This window comes from Aethalodelphis obliquidens, unplaced genomic scaffold (genome assembly GCF_003676395.1).
Source record: "Aethalodelphis obliquidens isolate GAN/ISIS:26980383/991018 unplaced genomic scaffold, ASM367639v1 scaffold8, whole genome shotgun sequence".
Classification (NCBI taxonomy): Eukaryota; Metazoa; Chordata; class Mammalia; order Artiodactyla; family Delphinidae; genus Aethalodelphis; species Aethalodelphis obliquidens.
In genome coordinates, this window is record NW_020837952.1 from 24,788,935 (window position 1) to 24,812,378 (window position 23,444).

At 36.0% G+C, this 23,444-nt stretch overlaps 1 protein-coding gene across 4 annotated transcripts in view; it reads left to right on the forward strand.

Annotated features, from left to right (window-relative positions):
- Nucleotides 1-23,444, forward strand: part of NAV3 (neuron navigator 3) — a 592,658-nt gene that overhangs the window by 546,232 nt on the left and 22,982 nt on the right. For 2 of the 4 annotated variants that reach the window (XM_027107085.1, XM_027107087.1), the window contains 7 exons: nt 5,312-5,423; nt 10,849-10,970; nt 11,944-11,964; nt 12,644-12,816; nt 14,387-14,540; nt 16,006-16,180; nt 21,067-21,164. In XM_027107085.1, coding sequence (XP_026962886.1) covers nt 5,312-5,423; nt 10,849-10,970; nt 11,944-11,964; nt 12,644-12,816; nt 14,387-14,540; nt 16,006-16,180; nt 21,067-21,164 — 855 coding nt within the window. The remainder of the gene's footprint in view (nt 1-5,311; nt 5,424-10,848; nt 10,971-11,943; nt 11,965-12,643; nt 12,817-14,386; nt 14,541-16,005; nt 16,181-21,066; nt 21,165-23,444) is intronic. The other 2 variants (XM_027107086.1, XM_027107088.1) reach the window with 1 other exon arrangement.

Genomic DNA, 23,444 nt, shown 5'->3' on the forward strand with positions numbered 1-23,444 from the left:
ACATCGTTGTGTTATTCCTGATCTTAGAGGAAATGCTTTCAGTTTTTCACCATTGAGAATGATGTTTGCTGTGGGTTTGTCGAATATGGCCTTTACTATGTTGAGGTAGGTTCCCTCTATGCCCACTTTCTGGAGAGTTTTTATCATAAATGGGTGTTGAATTTTGTCAAAAGCCTTTTCTGCATCTATTGAGATGATCATATGGTTTTTATTTTTCAATTTGTTAACATGGTGTATCACATTGATTGGTTTGCATATATTGAAGAATCCTTGCATCCCTGGGATAAATCCCACTTGATCATGGTGTATGAGCCTTTTAATGTGTTGTTGGATTCTGTTTGCTAATATTTTGTTGAGGATTTTTGCATCTATATTCATGAGTGATATTGGTCTATAATTTTATTTTTTTGTAGTATCTTTGTCCTCATAGGGTGATGGTGGCCTCATAGAATGAATTTGGGATTGTTCCTTCCTCCACAGTATTTTGGAAGAGTTTGAGAAGGATGGGTGTTAGCTCTTTTCTAAATGTTTGATAGAATTCACCTGTGAAGCCATCTGGTCCTGGACTTTTGTTTGTTGGAAGATTTTTAATCACAGTTTCAATTTCATTATTTGTGATTGGGCTGTTCATAGTTTCTATTTCTTCCTGGTTCAGTCTTGGAAGGTTATACCTCTCTAAGAATTTGTCCATTTCTTCCAGATTCTCCATTTTATTGACATAGAGTTGTTGTAGTGTTCTCTTAGGATGCTTTGTGTTTCTGCGGTGTGTTGTAACTTCTTTTTCACTTGTAATTTTATTGATTTGAGTCCACTCCCTCTTTTTCTTGATGAGTCTGGCTAATGGATTATTAGTATTGTTTATCTTCTCAAAGAACCAGCTTTGAGTTTTATTGATCTTTGCTATTGTTTTCTCTGCTTCTATTTCATTTATTTCTGCTCTGATCTTTATGATTTCGTTCCTTCTGCTAACTTTGGGTTCTGTTTGCTCTTCTTTCTCTAGTTCCTTTAGGTGTAAGGTTAGATTGTTTACTTGAGATTTTTCTTGTTTCTTGAGGTAGGCTTGTATAGCTATAAACTTCCCTCTTAGAACTGCTTTTGTCACATCCCATAGGTTTTGGATCATCGTGTCTTCATTGTCATTTGTCTCTAGGTATTTTTTGATTTCGATTTCTTCAGTGATCTCTTGGTTATTAATAGTAACATATTGTTTAGCCTCCATGTGTTTGTGTTTTTTTACGCTTTTTTCCCTGTAATTCATTTCTAATCTCATAGTGTTGTGGTCAGAAAAGATGCTTGATATAATTTCAATTTTCTTAAATTTACTGAGGCTTGATTTTTGACCCAAGATGTGATCTCTCCGGGAGAATGTTCCATGCGCACTTGAGAAGAAAGTGTAATCTGCTGTTCTTGGGTGGAATGTCCTATAAATATCAATTAAATCTATCTGGTCTGTTCCATCATTTAAAGCTTCTGTTTCCTTATTTATTTTCATTTTGGATGATCTGTCCATTGGTGTAAGTGAGTTGTTAAAGTCCCCCAGTCTCACTGTGTTACTGTTGATTTCCTCTTTAACTGCTGTTAGCAGTTGCCTTATATATTGAGGTGCTCCTATGTTGGGTGCATATATATTTATAATTGTTACATCTTCTTCTTGGATTGATCCCTTGATCATTATGTAGTGTCCTTCCTTGTCTCTTGTAACATTCTTTGTTTTAAAGTCTATTTTATCTGATAGGAGTATTGCTACTCCAGCTTTCTTTTGATTTCCATTTGCATGGAATATCTTTTTCCATCCCCTCACTTTCAGTCTGTATGTGTCCCTAGGTCTGAAGTGGGTCTCTTGTAGACAGCACATATATGGGTCTTATTTTTGTATCCATTCAGCAAGCCTGTATCTTTTGGTTGGAGCATTTAATCCATTCACATTTAAGATAATTATCTATATGTATGTTCCTATTACCATTTTCTTAATCGTTTTGGGTTTAGTTTTGTAGATCCTTTTTTTCTCTTGTGTTTCCTACTTAGAGAAGTTCCTTTAGCATTTGTTATAGGGCTGCTTGGGTGGTGCTGAATTCTCTTAGCTTTTGCTTGTCTGTAAACCTTTTGATTCCTCCACCGAATCTGAATGAGATCCTTGCCGGCTAGAGTAATCTTGGTTGTAGGTTCTTCCCTTTCATCACTTTAAGTGTATCATGCCACTCCCTTCTGGCTTGTAGAGTTTCTGCTGAGAAATCAGCTGTAACCTTATGGGAGTTCCCTTGTATGTTATTTGTCGTTTTTCCCTTGCTGCTTTCAATAATTTTCTTTGTCTTTAATTTTTGCCAATTTGATTACTATGTGTCTCGGCATGTTTCTCCTTGGGTTTATCCTGTATGGGACTCGCTGTGCTTCCTGGACTTGGGTGGCTATTTCCTTTACCCTGTTAGGGAAGTTTTCAACTAGAAACTCTTCAGATATTTTCTCGGGTCCTTTCTCTCTCTCTTCTCCTTCTGGGACCTCTATAATGCGAATATAATGTGAATATTGTTGCATTTAATGTTGTCCCAGAGGTCTCTTAGGCTGTCTTCAGTTCTTTTCATTCTTTTTTCTTTATCTTGTTCCACGGCAGTGAATTCCACCATTCTGTCTTCCAGGTCACTTATCCGTTCTTCTGCCTCAGTTATTCTGCTATTGATTACTTCTAGTGTATTTTTCATTTCAGTTATTGTATTATTCATCTCTGTTTGTTCTTTAATTCTTCTAGGTCTTTGTTAAACATTTCTTGCATCTTCTCAGTCTTTGCTTCCATTCTTTCTCCGAGGTCCTGGATCATCTTCACTATCATTATTCTGAATTCTTTTTCTGGAAGGTTGCCTATCTCCACTTCATTTAGTTGTTTTTCTGTGGTTTTATCTTGTTCCTTCAACTGGTACATAGCCCTCTGCCTTTTCATCTTGTCTATCTTCTTGTGAATGTGGTTTTTGTTTCACAGGCTACAGGATTTTAGTTCTTCTTGCTTCTCTTAACTATCTTTTTAATGAAAGACAATTTATACTTACAAAGTTCTCTAAAAGAACTGCTAATCTGAATTTGGCTAAACTAATTATTTCATTTATTTTTTTCCCCACATTATATAACAAATATATTTCTTACTTAATTATTCTTCTTTTGGGCTTATTGTGCCACACTGAGTAACAACTACCCTGCTAATATCTGTTGTTGTTAAAAATATACTTAAAATTTTAGAAAGTGATCATTCTTCTATTTCATTAAACACAGTTTTCTGAAAAATCAATATTACCTGAACATTTTACTTCTAATTTAAAAAAAATAGTTTTTAGAAGAGATTTCTCTAGAAAAGGGTAGAATTTTGACAGTAAAATAAGTCAGCCAACCCATAAAATTAAGCTAAGTTTTTAGACATTTGTATGAGATTTCAATATCATTTTTCCTCTTTAAACCTAAAGCCAAATGTTTTAGCAGATTTTTTAATCCAAAGTACAAGCACTGTTAATTTTAAATTCAAGGACGAAAATCTGACTTTATTTAAAATTTAACATTCATCTTAGTCTATATGTTACAAAATTAACTATTTAAATTATGTGATTCACTAAGTATGCACTATAGGTATTCTTTTGTGAATAAATTCCTGGTAAAAGCAGAATGGATTTCCAATAAATATTTCATCACTTTGGAGATTTATTTTAAGTGGGAAATAGATTCAATTTTGGTACAATTATCTATTACTAGTTGGACAAGTGACAGAATATAGATAAAACTCAGAGGGACTGAGAAATTATGATGGATTGAATTTGTCATGGTATTGGCAGTTTTCACAAACCTGTTCTTTTTCCTTTATGATAAATAAATGCAAATGAAATTGTACTCAAGTATCTGAAGATCCATCTATGAATCCAGGAGGTCGCTATTGATTTTCTATTATGAGATTCTTTGACTTATAAGCTATTAAAAGTCTGTAAGAGGGTTTGTTTTTTAAAAATACCTAACTGTGTTCTATCAGGAATATGCCAGATACTCAGAGAAGATAGATATGTGAGATGCCAAGGAGCTATTCCAAACTTGGATATCGTTTCAGTTAGCACCACCTATCTTTTTTTTAAAAAAGTGTCTAAGGCTGGAATAGTCATTGGACATTCTCATGTATGAAGCAGTTTCCCGCAGAGGTAGTTGTCATGGTCCTGCCTTTTTTCATATATACTGGGAGACATTAAGTAGGGATAAACTGCTTACCATGGAGTGAAGAACCCAAGCCTGATTCTTTGGCTTTCTGCCGAAGAAAGAAAATGGAGAAAATGATGAATGACAAACACGTTATGGAGGAATTCTCCCCCCGCTAGAGGCTGACAAAAATTCTAATTTTTAGGCTTGCTATCACTGCCAAGAAGGATACTCCTTGTATTTGTGCTCCTGATGGAAATATTGCTTCTGCTGAAACAGCACTGCAGTTCCTTGTTGTTGTGTTGGTGCTGTTATCTTATCTTCCTAATAGTGAGTCCTTTATTTCTGATAAAGATATTCATTTAAATGACTATGGGAGATCAAATTTATACACGGATTTTCGTTGAGACATAGCTTAAAATTACCCTTAATTCAATAAGAAAATAGGTGTTTTATAAAAATTTGATTTGTAAACTTTTTAAATAATTTAACTATTTTAAGGACTATACATTACATATATTTCTATTCACTTTTTTAAAATTCCTGTATTGCTTTGGCTTGGTGAAACTAGATCTTCATAGTAGGAATTTTGTTGGATGAACAGTGCCAGAATCTAAGATGACATATGGCATTTAATAGGAGTGAGTTAGGAATTAATTCTAGGTTTTGTTCTTGAATGTAAAGAATCTATTTCCTAAGGGCAAAATAAATGAGAAAATCTAAAATCACTCATTTGACAAAAACTCAGGGTTTCCAGTTAACAGTAAATGCAATATGATGTACCAATGCAATAATAGTATTTATCTATGTAATATAATCATGGGTAGTATTAATAAGTTTGGTATCTGAAATAAGCAGTGTGATATCTTGCTTTTTATGGTACTGGTCAGCTCTGGGTACCACCCTTTTAAAGAAATAAAGACTGTTCAGACCACATGTATAAGAGAATAACTAAGACATTATTTTTTAATTCTCTATTGCATTTACCTTCTTACATTTACAAGTAAGAGGTTGTAAGACACAACTTGAAAGGTCAGCCACGCATCTAAATCTACCAGGACATTAGCACTACATAAAATCAAACTCATTTGATAGTGAGCTATGAATAAGAATCTTTTACTTTTAAAGCTCCTAAATTCTGTTTGTTTCACAGGAGTCTGAACTGATCGAACTAAGAGAAACCATTGAAATGCTGAAGGCCCAGAACTCTGCTGCCCAGGCAGCCATTCAGGGAGCGCTCAATGGTCCAGACCACCCTCCCAAAGGTATGTTTAGAAATCTTGCCATTTTTCATCCAATCTGCTAGGAATCTATTTTTATTCATTAATTAGAGCAAAGCTGCTTTTACTCAGTCGCACTGCCTTTTATAATATATCAACATAAGTTGCTACTAATGCAGTCAGAATCTCAGAATTTAAGAACAGGAGGCTTCAGTATCAAACTGACCTTAAGGAAATTGCTTCTATAGTCCAACACTTTTCTCTGAGGAGGTTGGTTAATGTATTCATATCTGCCTTCAAGCAAAACAAACCTGGGAAGGAGTATGGAAATCTAGATCTGTATGTAAAAATACAATAATCAATATGGTGAAGTAGTGGATACTGGGAGTAACTTGTCCTGGGTGGGGCCAATAAAAAGGTACATTTTCTGTAGAGAACTTAAAAAACAGTAAGAAAATGGACTAAACATTGGTGTATTTTTAATTATTACTGTGCTTCAGCAATTGGAAGCAATGATAAAATAATCTTCTCTGCCACCACCCTACTCCTTAAATTGTCACTGAAGAAATACTCTGTGATAATGTCATGTCATTGTTTTCTTTGCATAGGTTGTCCTATTCTGACTCTTTTCAGTAGCATTCAATATGCTCAACTCTTGACCAGCTGAAAAATGTTTTCCTAAATCCTGAGTGCTCTGTCATCTCTCTTCGCATTTCCAGATGAATTTTGGGAAAGCTTGATGGAATCATTCAATGTCTTCAACAGCCAGTTACACTTCAGACCATGGGAGTGTGGTTTCTCTTTCCACTACTCCAGCAAAACTGTTCTCTCCAGCATCAATAATGACTTAGATAACTCTAAATCCAGTACAAAGTTTAAAATTCTTATTGTATTTGTTGTGCAAATAGCATTTGATGCTGATGTCCACTGCATCCTACTTGAAATATTCACTTCTTCTAATGCTCATGACATCCACATTCTTAGTTTTTCTTCTGCTCCTTTGAAATTTCTTTCAGTTTCTCTTGTAGATTCACTCGTTTGTATGCATTTGTTAAATGTTGATGTTTCTTAGAATGCAGTCCTAAACTGTCTTCCATTATGATTTTATACATTATGATTCTCTTCATCCTATCTAAAATTTTGTACAAGCTCATCTAGTACTCTACCTATAATTATTATTTGTGTTGATAACTGTCAAATATATCTCTCCAGGGCAGGCTCATCTCTTGAGTTACAGATCTGTATATCTAGCTGCCAAAGAGAAAACTCCATTAGGTTATCTTCGGATGTCTGTTTGTCACCTGAAAGTCAACATCCCCAAATTTGAATTTGTCTTCTTCCTTCTCAGACCTGCTTTGCCTTCAGTGTTCCTTTCTCAGTAAACAGCATCACCATCCTTCCATGTGGCCAGAAATCCTCCTCTTCGTACACAGTAAATCACTAAGTTCTATTGATTCCATCCATTAAATATATCTTGTTCCCTTTTCTCTGATCCTGCTATCACCATGCCTCATATCTCCCCTGAACTATGACCACAAACTCCTAAGTCTCAAGGAGCCTTCCTGCTCTTCATCTTTCACCTCCTTATGCCATTCTTCACACTGAGACCAGAGCAGTTGTGTAACAATATATATTTAAAAGGTATCCCATTGCCTTTGGTTGAAATACTAACTCCTTAACATGACATAATCTCTCTTGGCCAGCTTCGTTCATTCAACAAGTACTTATTGATATTACCATTTATGTGCTAGACACTGTTCTAGACCGTGTGTCTTGCTATTTTGTCGTGTCGTGTATTTCATATTTCAGCTACGCAGAACTTCTTTCAGTTCTTCAAAAGTTCTTTATATATTCTCTTTATTCTACTTGGAACTTTCTACCCTGTTTGTTCAGCATAAAAACTTTTTGAGATCTTGCAAGAGTTAGCCTAAACATGCCTGCTTGTGCCTAAACTATATGAGGTCCCTCTATGATGTGTTTCTGGAAATAACTGTACTTCCCTCATCAAAATTTTCATTAAGACACTTTGGTGCCTTAATTTGTTTATGGTCTGCCTTTCCTGGTCGATGGCAGGGTGGTCTGTTTTCTTAATCCTTAATCCTGGCCGTAATGATGGCTTGCACATAAAAGGGGTTTATTCAAATTTTATAGAAAGGACTAATACAATTTTTTAAAACTTGAAATTTAACTTATAGGAAAACAGTTATATAAAGTGAGATATACTTAAATTGAAGGACAAACTAGTTCTCTAGGGGCTACTTCTGTTAAGAATTTAGCAACTTTCCATGTGGGGGAGTTAATGTATATGCTGCATGGAAAATTACTGCATATTTAAAGCTTATCTTAGAGCTATAATAAAGCAGCTTATGTTCTAAATCTTCATGTCAGTAAATAGGTCCAGAAGGGATTTAAAAAGGCTTAATCCTTTCTTTACCACAGTACAAGTCACTGAAGTAAAACTTTCTGGAAAGATTCCTTTTATCTCAGGCAACAGGTAGCTTGATATATCTACTGGAATTGAAAAATAGGAATTCCTTTGCTCAGAAATGTGGGAGGGATACCTAAAATGAACAAAACGATAACAGTTAATATTCAACTTGGCTAAGAAAGATTAAAAAATAATTTAATAAGATTTAAAGCTAACAAAAACAAATAGTTATAAAGGGTTGAATGTATATAGAATATCCAGATTGTGTTTCTGTAGTAGTAAAACTCATATCAAGGCATATTGTAAATATTTAGAGGAGAGCATTCCAGGAGGGTCTTGAGACAGAAAAGAGATTAGTGCCTTTATGGAACTGATACAAGGAAGATAATGACCAAAGGTAAAGTAAGTAGAACCAGGTTGGAGAGATAAGTACTGACCAGATTACTGAGGAACATTTGGGCCATATTTAAGAGTTGAGGGCTTCCCTGGTGGCACAGTGGTTGAGAGTCCGCCTGCCGATGCAGGGGACATGGGTTCGTGCCCCGGTCCGGGAAGATCCCACATGCCGTGGAGCGGCTAGGCCCGTGAGCCATGGCCCCTGAGCCTGCGCAAGAGTTGAAATGTTTTCTATTCTTATTAAAATGGAAATCATTGGGAAGTCTCAGGTAAGGGAGTGATGGTGAGGTTTTTCTTTAAAAAGATTTCTCTAACTCTGGTTTGTAGAATGGTTTGAAGGTGAGTTGGACAGCTGTTCTTTCTTAGAGCAGGTAGGTGATGTTGGTGGCTTGAACTAGAACAGTGACGGTGCAGAAGGTGGGAAGTGGAAAATGAATGAATGAATAAACATAAAACTGAAATAGATATTTTTAAAATAAGCTTCTCCATTCATTCAGATTGTTGATATTCATTTGGTCACCCATTCTTTACTGAGCTCTGCAATGCCACATGTACTCAGTCAAATACTTACAAACACTAGAAAAGAATTGCCAGAGAAAAGTAAAATGCATTCCCTTCATTCCATGGTATTATGGAAATTATGCTCTTGCCAATCTTTATTGGAAATGCGGTCATAATTGAACATAACGAATACCTCCAAGGACTACTTTTGACCTACGGTTAACAAGAATTTACCTATCTTTTTAAAATTTGGGATTACTTGAAGTCAAATATAATTTATTAATTCTGGATATAATAAAAACTCTGGAATACTTTAATGCTTAATACATCTGTTTTATTTGTAAAAGTCAGTTATGAAGGGAAAAATAGAAAATACTAATCTTGTTCAGAAAAGCTTATAGCCAACTGTAGCAGAAATTTAAAACACAGATACCTACACATGTTCTTTTATTGCTTATTCATATTATTTCCATATTAGTTGATTAAGGGATACTGTGCTCCTTTATTGTTAAATCAAAACAACACACATAAATACCTTGATTTAGGTTTTGGTACTGGTAATGTTTTGGACATGCAAAAACAGTAAATGTTCTCATCATTAAAAAAAAATACTTTTGGACCAAACTCTAGGGATTCTTAAAAACAGCTCTGTTTTTACCCTCCTGTAAAATTTTTCAACATGGTTATTCTCTTAATGGAAAAATTAAAGTACTTATTGTTATGTATGTACATGAGATTAAGGATGGAGATATGTATATGCATATTATACACCCACACATATACTTATTTATTGTATGTTTTGAAAGTAACCAGTTACAGTTCCATTGCCATCAGCCATTTTACTGTTAAATTAGTCAACTGCAAAGCTTTGATTATATACTATTATTTCTATGGGAACTTTTTGAAAGCTATATAATAATTTCTGACATCTTTTAAGTTCCACTGAGATTTTTTTGCTTGGATAATATGCATTGATACCAATTATATATGACAATAGAAATGGCCTAAAAGCATATTTGACCTTAAAATAATTTTATGAATTATTAGTGTCTCCACTAACACTTAAGTTCACTGTGAGTAGAAATCATTTCAATTTTAATTTTAATGACTATAAATAAATCTTATAAGCTGATTGTATGGAGTAAGTGAGTATGTTCAAAAAGTGATTTAGTATCAGATGGTATCCTCTTCAAAATATCGTATTATCTAGAGAAGCACTCCATGCTTTTTAGGAGTATATAGAGGTGATATCACCTGGCAATTAGTACAATAGACAGTAGGATACTTCTAAGTCTCAAGTTGGCTCCACTGTTTTTCAGCTACGTGACCACAGGGAAAATTTAATAATTACACTCATTTCAGTGGTTTGCTTTAAAATTACGTACTCCCAGAGCAGAGTAGTAAAAGCTAGCTTTATTATTACCTGTTATTATTGTTACTACTATTACTCTTCCAAGTCATGGACAGGGGTTAGGGGTATGATGGAAGAATTACACTGTCTTAAGTATGATTTCTGTTTAATTCACAAATGCAGTCTACCCACATTCTCTCTTGAGGACCTTCGCCCCATTCGCTCTTTGACCTTGGTCAAGTTACTTAACTTCTTTGCGCTTCAATTGCTCCATCTGTGGTATGAAGTGCTTAGATGACTTGCAAGGTTTGTTTTGGCTCTAACAAGGTAGGATTCCATGAAATGGAAAGTTAGTATATTTGGCTTCGGTAGCTTTATTCAAAGGACAAATATTAAAAACACACAATTAATTATCATGCTATTAAGAGTTTCCTTTTACTCCATGGAACAAATCATTTGGAATAAATCATTTTGGAAGTGCTGTTTGATCCAGGTATTCAGTAAAAATCACTAGCATAGCATTTCATTTTGGGACAAAACTCAGAATTCATTAAAACACCAGTGCTACAGACTTACTTGAGATTCCCATTGAATGTTAATACAGATAACCCAGTTAATTAAAGCAAATATGGTTGTACTTTATTAAGCTTATAAAACCAAAACTGCATTGAAATAATCTGTACAAAGCCATGTTGACATTTATTAGAGGACTTCCTCTCAGAAAGCCTAAAAGTCTTGTTTGTTCAGATTGCAAGTTTTAATGAGTAAACATGATACTGTCTATCTGTGGCTAGATCTCCGCATCAGAAGACAGCATTCCTCCGAAAGCGTTTCTAGTATCAACAGTGCCACAAGCCATTCCAGCATTGGCAGTGGTAACGATGCTGACTCCAAGAAGAAGAAAAAGAAAAACTGGGTAAGCCATTAGCATTCATCTAATTCAGAAGCTTATTACTGCACAGTGAGTCAGGCTTTTTCCTTTTGGGCTTTAGAGATCCACAGCAGTTTACAGTGTCTCATTCAAGTGACTGACACCTCAAAGGCTACACTCATCACCGAGATTAGGGCAGCATGGTGCTGAAGAGCAAATGTTTTGGAGTTGGCACTAACTTAACTTGGATTTGAATCCCAACTTTGACACTTACTATTTGGATCTTAGGCAAGTGACCTCACCTTTTTGGGGAGCCTAAATTTTCTCATCTGGAAAAATTGGATAATTAATACTGACTTTATAGAGATACTGTAAAGAAAAATAGGGTAACATGTATAAATAAATGGCTCCGAGCAGGGGCTTACTGTGGAGGTAGAGATGAAGAAGAAGAAAAAAGATGATGGTGATGCTGATGGTGGTGATGGTGGTGGTGCTGGTGGATGGTGGAAGTGGAGAAAAAATGGAATAAAAAAAGTAAAAGGGAAAGAAGAGACCTTGAAAGCCTCTCCACCCCTTGCATCAACAGGGTTTATAGCATGAATGAAGTGTCACTGTATAAGAAAGCGACTGTATGTATTTCTACCAAAAGAACATAGGATAAATATAAAAATGTACTTTAACAGAACTGTCCCTTAAGTTTGCTAGAGATAGAATTTATGATATTAAGTAATTGCTGAAAAAACTGAGGGGAAGATGCTATCACTGCAAAATGTTTAAAAACAATGAAGTAAAGGATTTCTTTTAATGCCATGCAAGAAAAGTAGATGTTAAATAAGTAGAACTCTTGATGAAATCCAAAATATAACTAGCAGAGGATTTTACTGGAGTGCTTTCTGTAACGAATGAGAGAAATATCTTTTCTGTTTTAAAACAATGTTTATGTAGGTACTATTTTAAAATACTGACCAGCCTTCATTCCCTTGATTTGTAATTCCACACTCTTTCATGTTTCTGCAAGGTGAACTCTAGAGGAAGTGAGGTGAATATAAACCATGGACAATTTGGCATGCATCTATAAAAATACCCACCCTTGGCATGAATGCTATTCATTTTGGCAGGAGGCTTTTATACCTTTTAAAAACAGGTTACCTTGTATGTCTTTTCTTTGTGTCTTTTCATTTTAATCTCCAGTTTTAAAGAGAAGTAAAACTACTTTCTGAATAGCGCTGTAGGCCATACCAACTCTGGTTTCTCATAGTCCGGGAACTGAAAATTTGAATAGAAACTCACAATTAATGAAGTGTTAGGTGAATTTGATTTCATTTTGCTTTTTAAGTTTATATTGTCAGCAGGCCCTGACTTGATTGTAGCGCTAAAGCAGCCATTTAAAACAAATTGCCTTGAAGAGAGGAGCCTTCTGAACGGAGATCCCTTCAAGGTACTTCGTTTTAAATGAGTGCTCTGACAGCCATGCCCTTGACCCTGCACTGTTTAAAAGCCTTCCATGTTTGCGCTGCGCTGGATTAATACAAGAATAAAACAAAAACACAAAACACGGTATCTTTTTTTTTTGGAGATACTGTGCTGCAGCTGTTAATCCTTTGCTTATACATACTGACCCCAGGCAGTGGCTAGGATGGCACCTGCAAACTAACGGCCCAAAGCAAGATGCCCCCAGTGCAAATAGACAAGGAAGGTAATTTCTGTCCTTCTTGCAGCTGAGAAGCTCATTCAAACAAGCCTTTGGGAAGAAAAAGTCCACCAAGCCTCCATCCTCACATTCGGACATTGAAGAGCTTACTGATTCGTCCCTTCCAGCGTCCCCCAAGTTGCCCCACAATGCGGGTGACTGTGGGTCAGCCTCCATGAAGCCCTCGCAGTCTGCCTCAGCGTAAGTCGCTCCCTCTGCCGGTTGCGGAAGTATTTGTTAAAGACAACTTCAGGCCAAGCCTAGATCTGTGTTCTAAATGGAACTGCAGCACCATCTCTATACCAATTATTTTCAGATCTTCCTTAGAATAGCAGACAGCATTTGTTTCTCTTCTGCTTTCCATACATTAGAAATTGAGTGTTCTTGATCTCATTCTCCCCTTTTCTAAGTTATTATTTTCACTTCTTTTCACTTGCATTTGTCCATGTATCTGTCTAACTGTGCATTAAATGCAGGTTACCCCTTGTCTGGCCACCAAAGAAACGGCAAAATGGCCCTGTGATCTACAAGCATAGATCCCGGTAAAATGGAGTGTGATGCATGAAAACTGCAAAGATCCTGGTTCTAACCTAAGCAGTGTTCACTCTTGCTTTTTCTAAAATCACTCGCATGCATTTCAACAATGACTACCTTCTCTGTCCTCCTGTTTTGGAAGTAAAATTTGGTTTCCTCAAGCCAAACTTCAATCCTTTGTTCTTTAATTGTGTTAGATAATCTAGGATAATTTTTTTATAGTATCCCACTAGTTGATGTTACAAGAAAGAATAAAACATTTAGAATGTAAAACGTGTGCTCTGATAATTCTCTTTGTTCTATATACTATTTAAATGAGATTTCCTTGTGTGCCCAAGACAGTGGCTCACCCAGAACTCATATAAAGCAGGGCCACTATTAGAACCATTTAAGACCCTTGTACACCCTGTATAATTTCCTGACTTAGAGGAAAGAACATAGCACTATCATTTTGTGACCAGCAATGAGTCCTCACATTTTAAATGGAAAAGATATTCATTAACATAAAACAGATTCTTTTGACATACTTCCTACAAAGCTGTCTATAGAACCACAATAGGATATAATGTATATTACCTTCAGGCAGCCCCCAAGTAGCCGGCTCATTTGGGTTGAAACCTGTGATTCAGTTTCATTAGCTGATCTCCTAAATCAGCTGAGCCTACCAGGAGGATTACATAACACTCATCCATTATTTAAATATCCAAAACTAATCTCCCTGATTTATTTTCTACAATATTTACATTGAATCTGATCGTAACCTGAAGATAGTATTGTGGCAAATAAGGTTATTCGTTGCAAAATTTTACAAAACAAGAAATCAACATTTTAAGGACATAATAACTTTGCTTTAAACAAATTTCATGTTGCAAATAGAGGCTTAAGTCCCTTGAAAAATGGTAGAATGAGATGTAGTAATATTATGACTTTTCAGCTCCATAAACATCAGCAACAAGGGAATTTTGAGGATCACTTTATATACAGTAAAGATAGATTGTTTTTAAACTTCAGAAAATAGGAAAAAAAGATTAAAAGAGACGGCTACTATTTTCAGTTTTGAACCTGTGAATGTATTACTGTCTGTAAAACTCTTTTTCCTTTTCTCTAGGTATTGCCAGCAGCAAATAATCTATGTACCTGCTGGATAATATTGCAGTTCAGCTTTTAAAAGAAGCATTGCCTTTCATAATCCTCTGGCTTCCCCAACCACTGATTTTGTGCTTGTTTCTTTCTTCAGGATCTGTGAATGCACAGAGGCTGAGGCAGAGATAATTCTGCAGCTGAAGAGTGAGCTCAGAGAAAAGGAATTAAAATTAACGGATATTCGGCTGGAGGCCCTCAGCTCTGCTCATCATCTCGATCAGATCCGAGAAGCCATGAACCGGATGCAGGTCGGTCCGAAAGCACCTTCAGGGAACAAACAGGAGAGATTTAAAATGCTGCTTATTGTCTTCTCTTAGTTATTATAAAAACAAATCTCATGTTTAAATCCTTTTTGGAAATGCACTCTGTTTATTCAGTCTCTGCACCTCATTTCTCAATACTGGATGGAGAATTTTGTCAAATCCAGGTTTGGAAGTGGAAGTGCCAACTGGCCAGTTGCACTCAAGGACCATTGAAGTCACTGTACTAGAGCTAAGGTTTTAGAGAAACTACTACAGCCCTTGCTTCTTCACTTTTCCATGATTTACCCTTATGGTAACTTTTTCCTATTCTTTTGAAATCTGACTTTACCTGTTTTCTATTGAAAAACAAACGTAATGAGGAATCAACAGAAATATAACACAAGCTTTCTAAATATGAAAGTAAGTGTGATATAGAATGCCATCTGTAGAAGTAAAGCTTTTCTATTTTTTGGAAGCATCTGAAGGCTAAATTCAGAATCAGTCTGTGCTCAGACTAAGTTTTCGTTTTATTATGGTCAACCAGTAATCACTTGGTACCACAAGCTGACTGAAATAGGAGAAGCTCATTGCTGAGCAGATTCATCTGTCAATGGATATATTCATCAATAGGCTTGTGTTGTTTTTATGAGCTTAGTGCCCCATTTTGAAGGAACAAAAACTTTTTCAGACGTTATTTAGGATCCTGAGGTGGTAATTTTAAATCACCTTATTTATATTATTTTTGTTTTACTGTGGTTTTCAACTCTCCCTGAATTCAGAGTATTACAAACAGCATTATTTTCTATGAGATTTTAACATTACTTTCATTTAAAAAATTTTTTTTAAGTTTTTTAAAATTTTTTATTTTATTGAAGCATAGCTGATTTACAATGTCATGTTAGTTTCAGGTGTACAGCACAGTGATTCAGTTATATGTATATAACTGAATATATATATATACATATATAGATTGATATAGATATAAAAAGATATTCTTTTTCAGATTCTTTTCCCATATAGGTTATTACAAAATACTGAGTATAGTTCCCTGTGCTATACAGTAGGTCCCTGTTGGTTATCTATTTTTATATATGTAGTAGTGTGTATGTTTACTTTTAAAATGAGAAATGGTATGAACTCTTCAATTATGTTATTCTTAATTCACATAAGACCATGTCATATTTGGAAAACTCCTCAAGTATATGATAGATTTTTTAAAAATTATAAAAAATTCTACTGGTTAGTGTGTGTATTTGTGAATAGCTGAATATGTGTATGTGAGAGACAGAGAAAGGGATTCCCTTTCCTTCTTTGGAAGGAAATCCTGTTTTCATAATTTATGTTTGTTTATTTAATATGTCACCACATGGTTTATTTAATACATGAACCGATTGACCCTGTTAAAAGAGTTGGTACCCTTTTCTCAATCAGGCTAGCTCTATGTTTTTCATGTTTTCCATCTTCACAACAGAATGAGATTGAAATACTGAAGGCTGAAAACGACCGGCTGAAGGCAGAAACGGGGAACGCCGCGAAGCCAGCTCGGCCCCCGTCTGAGTCCGCAAGTAGCACTTCCTCCTCATCCTCACGCCAGTCCTTAGGACTCTCTCTGAACAATTTGAACATCACGGAGTCTGTTACCTCAGGTGATTTTGTGCACACACCTGCCTGAATCAAAGCATGCCTCTGACTTCACAAGCCCGGAGACCTCGAACTTGGAGACCCTTACCCAAGCTGCAGCTCTCACCCATACCCTCTTAAAAATGTTAACGGCCTAGCTCTCAGAAATAGTCCTTTTTCCTCTTATAAATTTATTTTACTTCATTATCATTTTAATTTCTTTTATTTATTTATTTTTGGCTGCGTTGGGTCTTCGTTGCTGCACACGGGTTTTCTCTAGTTGTGGAGAGCGGGGGCTACTCTTCGTTGCGGTGCGCGGGCTTCTCATTGCGGTGACTTCTCTTGTTGCAGAGCACGGACTCTAGAGTGCAGGCTCAGTAGTTGTGGCACACGGGCTCAGTAGCTGTGGTGCACGGGCTCAGCTGGTTCACAGCACGTGGGATCCTCCCGGACCAGGGCTCGAACTGGTGTCCCCGGCATTGGCAGGCAGACTCTCAACCACTGTGCCACCAGGGAAACCCCTTCATTATCATTTTAAAAGAACATTCTGTATGAAAGAGTAAAAACACATAGAGATATGGTTTTCATATCATTTTTTAAAACAGTTACTTGTGTTTGAGAAGTACTTCCTCCAGGGTTACAAATAGGATGAAAAAGTAATATTCTCAGTGATGATTGTTAGTACTAATGAATATAATACTCAGAACCCCATGCAATTTGATAGTGTTTTAAGTGTACGAAGCCCGTATACAAGTGTATCAGGACCTATTCCTAAATTTGACTAGATGATCCTGCATGATGTGGCCCAGGGAGAACATAATGCTACTACATCACCCAGACTGCAGCTCTATTAGAGTTTCAACAAACAAAAAGAACACACTGGATTCTATTATTGTATTCAATGGTACTAATGATGGAACAAGGGTACAGTTTTATTCAATTGCAAATAGAATCATATGACATAATGTTGTCTTAATAGCTGATGAACTATTCAGTTATAAAGTATAACTGCTCCTATGGCATCGAATCATTCTATGTATATAAGACTTAGCTGAGGAAAGATTTACATGAGGATCTGCAGTGATTGCAAAGCACAGCCACTAGATGACGCTTGGAAACCAATAATATGTATACATGTTCCTGGGCAATTTTAGATCCCATGATAGAATTGAGAAACTTCATGGCTTGCCTTAAATTACACCAAAATATAGAAAAAGAAGATAAAGATGAAAACGAAAAAGAAAAAAAAAAGAAATACAGCAAGCTGATATTGATGATATTTTAATGAATCATATCTCTTGCTTCTAAAAGGTCAGAATTTTTAAAATTCTCCTAATTACATCTGCCCTTCATGGTGTAAAATGAATGGCCCAAATGCATACTTGCTTTCTTCTTATAAAAGGTAACTAGAAACTAAAAGGCAAGTAGGAATTTCCTGAAGTTCATGAAAACAACGTTTATACCATTTGGCAGGGACTGGGGAAGGAAAATGAATTTTGAGAATACTCATCAAGTAAAAGAAATATTGGTAGCTAAGAAAAAACAGATGTCATAATTAAATGAGCTTATAAATCATTAGGTAAAATAAAACTACAGAAATATGGTAATAACTTGAATGTGTAAATTGTCTATGAAGTGTTATCATCCACATTCTTCAAAAGACGGGAAAAAAGAAAGAACAAAAATTTTAAATGTATAGAATCTGAGAGTCCTGAGTCACATCCTATACATTGGCTTGCCGGTGATGAACCTGAGAGAGGTGAGGTAGGAGCCACACCTAGTGGCAGTCAGTGCCTGCCTATGTCCTGGAGCTTCACTTCTAAGGAGGGAAAAGGACTGGTACCTTATAGGATGGCTTAATGGTGGGATTTTACTGCCTGTTACATGATTTTGGTTTAGCCTATGGAAATATGATAAGGCCTGAAGGAGGCAAATTTAGTACTGAAGGTAGTTTAGGAAGAACAGCCATATAAAAATGAAACCAAAATGAATGTTTAGGAAAGACTAGGACTCATAAAGATAAATATAAAATCAAAGAAATTAAATTTACATTTTCTGTGTCCACCTAACTGATGGCCGTGATTCAGAATTTGGGGCAATTTGGTGAGGAGAGGTGTTTTTTTTTCAAAAATGTGCTTTATAATTACCCGTTTCATGGTTTATTTTTAGTCCTATATTATTTTATTTCCTCAACTATTTTTCAGTAGCGATACTTGTGTCTGAACTAGCAAGAAAAATGTAAATCACTTGACATCACTTGACTAGGATACTTTTCAAGTTTTCATTGCCTTCACTCTTGTTTAGTGGGTTCAAAATTGAAAATCAAAAGTGCCTTTATGCTGAGGCTTTTTAATAGAAAAAGTTTCTAGAGTTCATGGTTTTTTTTAAAACAAAGAAGTAGGCAGGAGAGAGGCTAATTGACAAATGTCCAGTTCCTGAAATAATAGTGCATGTTCCATACATCCAGTGAAGACAGAAGTTTGAAACACCTTCAGTTTTTGTCAGAATTTCACTTGACTGTAACCAGAATGGCAAATCTTTTTTCAAAATGTTGACAGAGGACTCTAACTTATTTTCCATGAAACAACACAGAGAACCCTTATCTCAAACTGGCTGTTATTTGTATTTACTCAGAGTTGTTTGTTCAGGCGATCATCCCGTCAATGTACTGTGGGTGGGGGGGTGTGCATTGACTCACTCACCCAGAGTGAGTCATGATGTGCTCCTTCCACTGTCAACACAAGGAGTTAGAATAAACACACAGGGAAAAGGAGTAATGGTTAGAACAGATAAACTTACTAAACACGGAGGATAAAGTGCTTTAAAAGTGTTTTCTATTATGTTCTCAGTAACCCTACGAAGCTGGTGCTTTTGTGCCCCAAGAATTAGGAAAGTGATCATGATAATTTTTCAAGATTATGCATCCAATAAGTGATAGAGCTAATATTTGAGCCCAGATCTGGATGATTCCAGTACCTGACTCTTAACTACTGTATTCATTTTGCTAAAGCACTTAAAACATTAAAGATTACCTTGTTGAGAATGTATACTCCAAAAGAGCAGGGAAGTCATCTTCCTTCTCACCATGGTATTCACTCCCAATGCCCAGCACAGTTCCTGATTTCTTTTTTTTTTAATACATTTATTTATTTATTTTTGGCTGCATTGGGTCTTGGTTGCTGTGTGTGGTGGGCTTTCTCTAGTTGCGGCGAGTGGGCGCTACCCTTTGTTGTGGTGCGTGGGCTTCTCGTTGTGGTGGCTTCTCCTGTTGCGGGGCACGGGCTCTAGGCACACGGGCTTCAGTAGTACCAGCATGCGGGCTCTGTAGTTGTGGCTGGTGGGCTCTAGAGCGCAGACTCAGTAGTTATGGCGCACGGGCTTAGCTGCTCCGCAGCACGTGGGATCTTCCCAGACCAGAGCTCGAACCCACGGCCCTGCATTGGAAGGCAGATTCTTAACCACAGCTCCAGCAGAGAAATCCACAGCTCCTGATTTCTGTGATGCTTAATAAACTGTCAGCTAAAAATAAATATTTTTGAATATTTATGAAGTTATGAATAATTGAGCAAAGTACTAAAGAGGTAATTTGGTCATGAATTACAAGATATTTAGATGTGAACGATAAGCCACTTTAAACTTTTGAGAAAAGGAGCAAGAAGAGAATTAAAATGACACTTAAGGAAGAGGTTTGAGTTGGATAGGAAGAATGGTGAGAGACTGGGAGGATGTTAATCTAGTAAAAAAAATAAATAAATTTCAGTAAGGGAGATTGTCTGACAATTTAAAAATTTCTAGCAAAAAAATTCCATATTCCTTAAACTCTAAATGTGCTTCTGATTATTATGGTGTTATGGCATTTTTTAAACTCCTTCCTTTGCAAAATTACATATTCCTAATTATTATATATATTATTATTATAATAGAAGCATTTTATTTTCAGAAGGCACTTGATGAAATTGTTGCTTCTGTAATGGTACAGTCACAGTCCTTGGCTCTCTAAATTTACACTTTGAGCAGTTGAGTCCTCTTGTCACCTGGCACATGTACTCTTCAACACGTAACCAAGTTTTCTTTGTCCCCAGAAAACTATCTTCATATTAAACATAATAGCATCCTTGTCAAATGAAAACATATATGTGGGATAGTTTGCCTTAATCATTCTCCAAACTGGACATTAATCTCATATATTTTGAAAATTAATCTTTAATCACATTTTAAGGTTGGTGGGTTAAAGGTTAGCTAGCTTTATCATGCTTCTGTAACTCTTAGCTGATTACTAGAAGTATTATTTTGGTTTTGAAGCTATAAGCATAAAGAGAACAGGAAAGCAATAATTAATATATTTCTGTGGGGAAGTATAATGCCGTGGTTGAAACTCAAAACATTACCTAAAATTATCGATACGAGGTGAGTAGTCATATAGCAGGGAATGTGCCAAATGCTTGAAAATCATTGCAGTTGCCAGTCAGTCTCACCACCTTTGCATTCATAACTACATGGGTGATGAGCTTGGATGTTTTCAGTTGGATAGAAAACTCAGATTGCTTTTCAGTTTGTCACAGTTATAATGGTAACTATTACTCAGGTATTACTCAGACCTGTGCATAATAGAAAAAAGGAAACCCCTTATTTCCTCATCTAAATGCAATGGGTGCCCAACACTTGGGTGAAGATCTTTGGAAGCAGAAATAAATTCTTAGATGGAAACTTTAACCCAACACAGTCACTCATCTTCTTGGAAGCTGAGGTTTTTCAAACCAGTTAGGTTAGAATGGGTGGCAGAAAATCTGAATATTCCCATCGAAAGATGTAAAACTATGAGGGAGAAAACGATGACAGTAAAGACATCCAAGCTAATGTGACTCTATTGTATGTGTGTGTGTTTGTGTGTGTTTCTTTGAAAATTTGGTAGATATTTTGCTCGATGATGCTGGTGATGCAACCGGACATAAAGATGGCCGCAGCGTGAAAATTATAGTCTCCATAAGCAAGGGCTACGGTCGAGCCAAGGTATTTCTTTAACCTTAAGTTCTTTATTACTAAAAGATGAGAATGACCATGAATCAAATAAGTATTTGTCATAAATATACTATCAGCAGTGTTTGTCTCGGCATTGGCCTAATCTATTATAAAAGCATGAAAGTTAGGGACTCGAAAGAAATGACATCATCCTATAGGTAAAAATGTGTCTCAGTATGTCATGTTCATTCACTGAAAACAATATTGACTGTCAGCCACCCTCATTTCTAAAACCAAAAAAGCACATTGCTTTCTTTGACATTAACATTTTGTCTAACTAAATACAGGTGATATTTATGATGTATAGAAACATGTTGCTAGAGCTGCCAAGATGGTCTTTGTACAAAGAAGAGACTATAAGTTATATGGCCCTTCTAGACACTGGAAAGATATATTTTATTGAACTCACTATGACAAATTCCATTGACGCTACTTGTGTGTATCATTTTAAAGCAAGGTCTTAGATGATAAGGCAAATATTCTAATTTTTCTGGAATCAGATATTGCCTTCAAATTGGCAATACCATTCTGACCCTAGCCTCTTCTTGAAACTAAAACTATTATTTCAAGTTGAAATTGTAGTTCAGTGGCCAAAACTACAAATTTATAAGTATCCAAAAATGTTTTATCAGACAGAAAAACAAAAAAATCTTTAGAATTTTAAGATAATTGCAGTATTGAAGTTTGAAAAGTGAGCTAGCAATTGTGAATTTTTACACTGAGCATATATTCCAAGAATTCTAATGCCATAAACTTTCTGCTTGAGCTGCAGATCTGTGCCTGAATTTCCCAAGTGGGTCTTTATGTAAAAGACTGTAATAGTCTCAGTGAAGCTTAGATAGTCTAATGATCTCTGATTTGAAAGCAGCTGCTTAAAAGCACTGTATGCATGTCCGTTTTGACTCAGTTACAATAACGCTGTAAAACAAGTTTTGTTTTTCAGAATAATTCTGAAAGATAATATTTTTGAACATTGGAAAGTAGTTGTCTTAGTCTTCTTGGGTTACCATAACAAAATACTATAGATTGGGTGGCTTAAACAACAGAAATTTATTTTCTCACAGTTATTAAGTCCAAGATCAAGGTGCTGGCTGATTTGGTTCCTGGTGAGGGCTCTCTCCTTGGGTTGCAGATGACTGCCTTCTTCCTGTGTCCTCACTTGGACTTTCTTCAGTGTTTGTACTTGGGGAGAGAGAAAGAGATCTGTCTCCTACTTCCCCTACTTAGAAGGCCACTAATCCCATGATGAGAGACCCACTCTCATGGCCTAATCTAGCTCTTATTGCCTCCTTCTGGCTCCATTTCCAAATACCATCAATTGGGGGTTGAGGCTTTAATATATGAATTTGGGGGGAGGGACACAAACATTCAGTCTATAACAGTTGTTACAAAATAAGAATGGTTTGCTGTGAATTTCTCAACTTTTTCTGTAACAGATATTGGCTTCAGGTTATATCTAAATAGTGCTGATAATCATTTACCCTTATAAAGTTAAATGTTGCAGATGAAGAAATTGAGGCTCTGAGCCAGCTAAGTGACTTGAACTAACATCACATTTCTTAATTACATGGTAGATGTTGTGTGTTGTGGAATCCATGTCTTCTAACACCTGACTCAGTTATTTTTCCACCTCTTAAGGACTATGCAAGTTGGTGACTAGAATCAGGATTGTGATATATCAACTGTCTAATTATATATACTGGTGTCATGATCACTATCTCATGTAACCATTCCAGTCAACATAAAAACGGCTTCAGTTAGACTGTAAATTGAATTGCTTACTTTTCTAATACATGTAGAAATTCCTCAAAATCCCATCCTACAAAAACGATAAATTTGGGACATTTGTTTGTCTTATAAAGGAGTTCTTTGCTTGACAAAATGAGTCCTGTAGGATTCCCTGGCAAGTTCTTCTAAATATTGAATTTTCTGATACATTCAAAATGGGACCTGTGTTGTGAATATGTGAATGCCATACTACCATGGATAACTTATTTTTCAAAACTGGACTGGATATTAGAGATAACCTAAAGAAAAAAACAAACTGAGTTTTGGACTTAACAAAGATAAGATCACAAAAACATTAAGATGGGGCTCTAGGACTCATGATATAGTTCTGTTCCATCTCTATCACTATTTCCCTCCTACCAAGTTGCTTCTCTTCAGGAATGCACCCACTGCATTAAAACGGAAGACTTGTTCTCTCCTGGCCCTTTCCCTTCTACTGAACAGGTCATGAATCAGTTTTCCTTGACCATACCACTTCATCTA